Source organism: Pygoscelis adeliae, unplaced genomic scaffold (assembly GCF_000699105.1).
Source record: "Pygoscelis adeliae isolate BGI_AS28 unplaced genomic scaffold, ASM69910v1 Scaffold72, whole genome shotgun sequence".
NCBI classification, from domain to species: Eukaryota; Metazoa; Chordata; class Aves; order Sphenisciformes; family Spheniscidae; genus Pygoscelis; species Pygoscelis adeliae.
The window spans coordinates 1,618,785-1,620,707 of NW_008824286.1; the positions used below are offsets into that span (position 1 = coordinate 1,618,785).

Genomic DNA, 1,923 nt, shown 5'->3' on the forward strand with positions numbered 1-1,923 from the left:
CTTCTGCCTGCCTTGTGTGATTCTGCTCTTTTCCACTATGCCTTGAAAATCTGATCGAACAAGAGAACTGCAGTGAGTGATTTCTCTAAAACCATTTAATAGAACATTTCAGATGTACTATCAAGCGCTGTTTTACAAAAAACTCTTTATAAATATTGGGAATTAGGCCTTGTGATTCGGGAAGTAGGTAAAAGCCTTGTAATTTATTTTTTTTTAGTGGGGGAAATGATGGGAAACTTACTGTTCTCCTTACCCAGGTAGGAAGTGCATTTCTCCTGATTGTTAGTTTCCTGTTCCTTATCAGTAGACTATGCTAATTCGAAACATCTGAAACCTTGTTGGTGTATTTGCATACAGCTGTTTAAAATACAGGGTGAATTGGTGCCATACTGTGCTGTTTACCTGAAATGAATTGCAAGCTGGTTTTACTTTTCCCCCTAAGTTCATAACTCACCGAATTCGATATAACTGTAACCCACCGTATTTCTTCTCTTGTAGATCAAAGACTTGAGAGATCACAGACTGGATAATCGCATGGAATCCTTCTTTTTGGCTGAAACAGTAAAATACTTGTACCTGCTGTTTGACCCAGACAACTTCATTCACAATGATGGATCAGTCTTTGATGTGGTGCTTACACCATACGGGGAATGTGTCTTGAACGCTGGAGGATACATCTTCAACACTGAAGCTCATCCTATAGACCCTGCTGCGCTGCATTGCTGTAGGAAGCGGAAGGAAGAGCAGTGGGAGGTGGAAGACTTGATGCGGGAATTTTACTCGCTGAAGAAAAACAAGAAATTCACTTTAAAAAGAGCTGCCGACCACGGTGAAGGGGAAAGCGCAAAAGACCCTGAAGATGCCTCTTCAGAGAAAGGTGGAGAGACGAGAAACTCTAAGAAGAGCTCACGCTCCCTCCTGAGTTGCCCCAGTCAATCTTTTAACTCTAAACTTGCAGTACTGGGACAGGTCTTCCTGGAAAACAACTGATTCTGTTTTTATTATCAGTTTAAATTATTGATTCAGACTCTGGGAATATATTTTTATAGTTTCATAATGGAAAAAGTCGTACCTCACAATGTGAATTGTATTATGAAGTGAAAAGCTTCCCATTAAATTCTGCTACTGCTGGTTCATAAAATGTGATTCAGGTATCGGCTGTTAATGCTGTGAAGTTGCTAATCTAAAACCAATTGGTTGCCTGAATAGCAAACAGCTGTTCAGAAAGAGTAAGAAAAGTCTACAGGTGAGAGGTACCTTGTTTATTTCATTGTGAGTTTGTTTTGAAGTCGTAGAGGCTTACGCAGAGTCCACAGCTTGCTTTGCTCTGTAAAAATGAGCCTGGGCAGTTCCCTGTCATAAGGGCAGAAGCACGGGTCACTGGTGGTAGCTTCACTTCTGAGGCTACAAGTCTCCTCTGTGATGTGCTCCACCTTTTATCTTTGGCCTCTTTATGAATATGCGGTTAGCCTGACAGATTGACGATCGGCCGAGAAAACCTTTTGATTTTTGAGGTGGAGGCTCAGATTTGTAGATCTAGCATGTCTGCCAAGCATGAAGGGTGGCATGGGGGGAGCGAGCAGTTGCGACATAGAAAATCGCTCGGTTCCTCCCTACGTAGAATCAGTGTGCGTCAGTACCACCTGCCTGAAACCGGTTTAGTAAGCGTCCAGGTAATGTCATCTGCAAACGGAGGTGGAGCGTGGACTAGCAAAGGTTTGATTTACCCTGCAGTGGAGCTTGCTTGCTTCTTACAGAATCTAACGTGCTTCTCCTATGAAATTTCCCAATTTCCTTCCTCTTTTAAACTTCCCTTTGGGGCCTCACTTGCATAACTCCACATCAGCCACTTCAGTCAGTGAAGTTGGCCTCAGGGTGGACCAGCTGAGCTGTATGTGTAGCGTGCACAAGGGTAGAATGGAG

At 43.0% G+C, this 1,923-nt stretch overlaps 1 protein-coding gene across 1 annotated transcript in view; it reads left to right on the forward strand.

Annotated features, from left to right (window-relative positions):
* The window catches only part of EDEM2 (ER degradation enhancer, mannosidase alpha-like 2), a 9,447-nt gene extending 8,312 nt beyond the window's left edge, over nt 1-1,135 (forward strand). Inside the window, exon 9 of the mRNA XM_009318688.1 lies at nt 499-1,135. Within this exon, the coding sequence (XP_009316963.1) occupies nt 499-990 (492 nt within the window). The 3' untranslated portion in view covers nt 991-1,135. The remainder of the gene's footprint in view (nt 1-498) is intronic.
* The last annotated feature ends 788 nt before the right edge of the window (nt 1,136-1,923 follow it).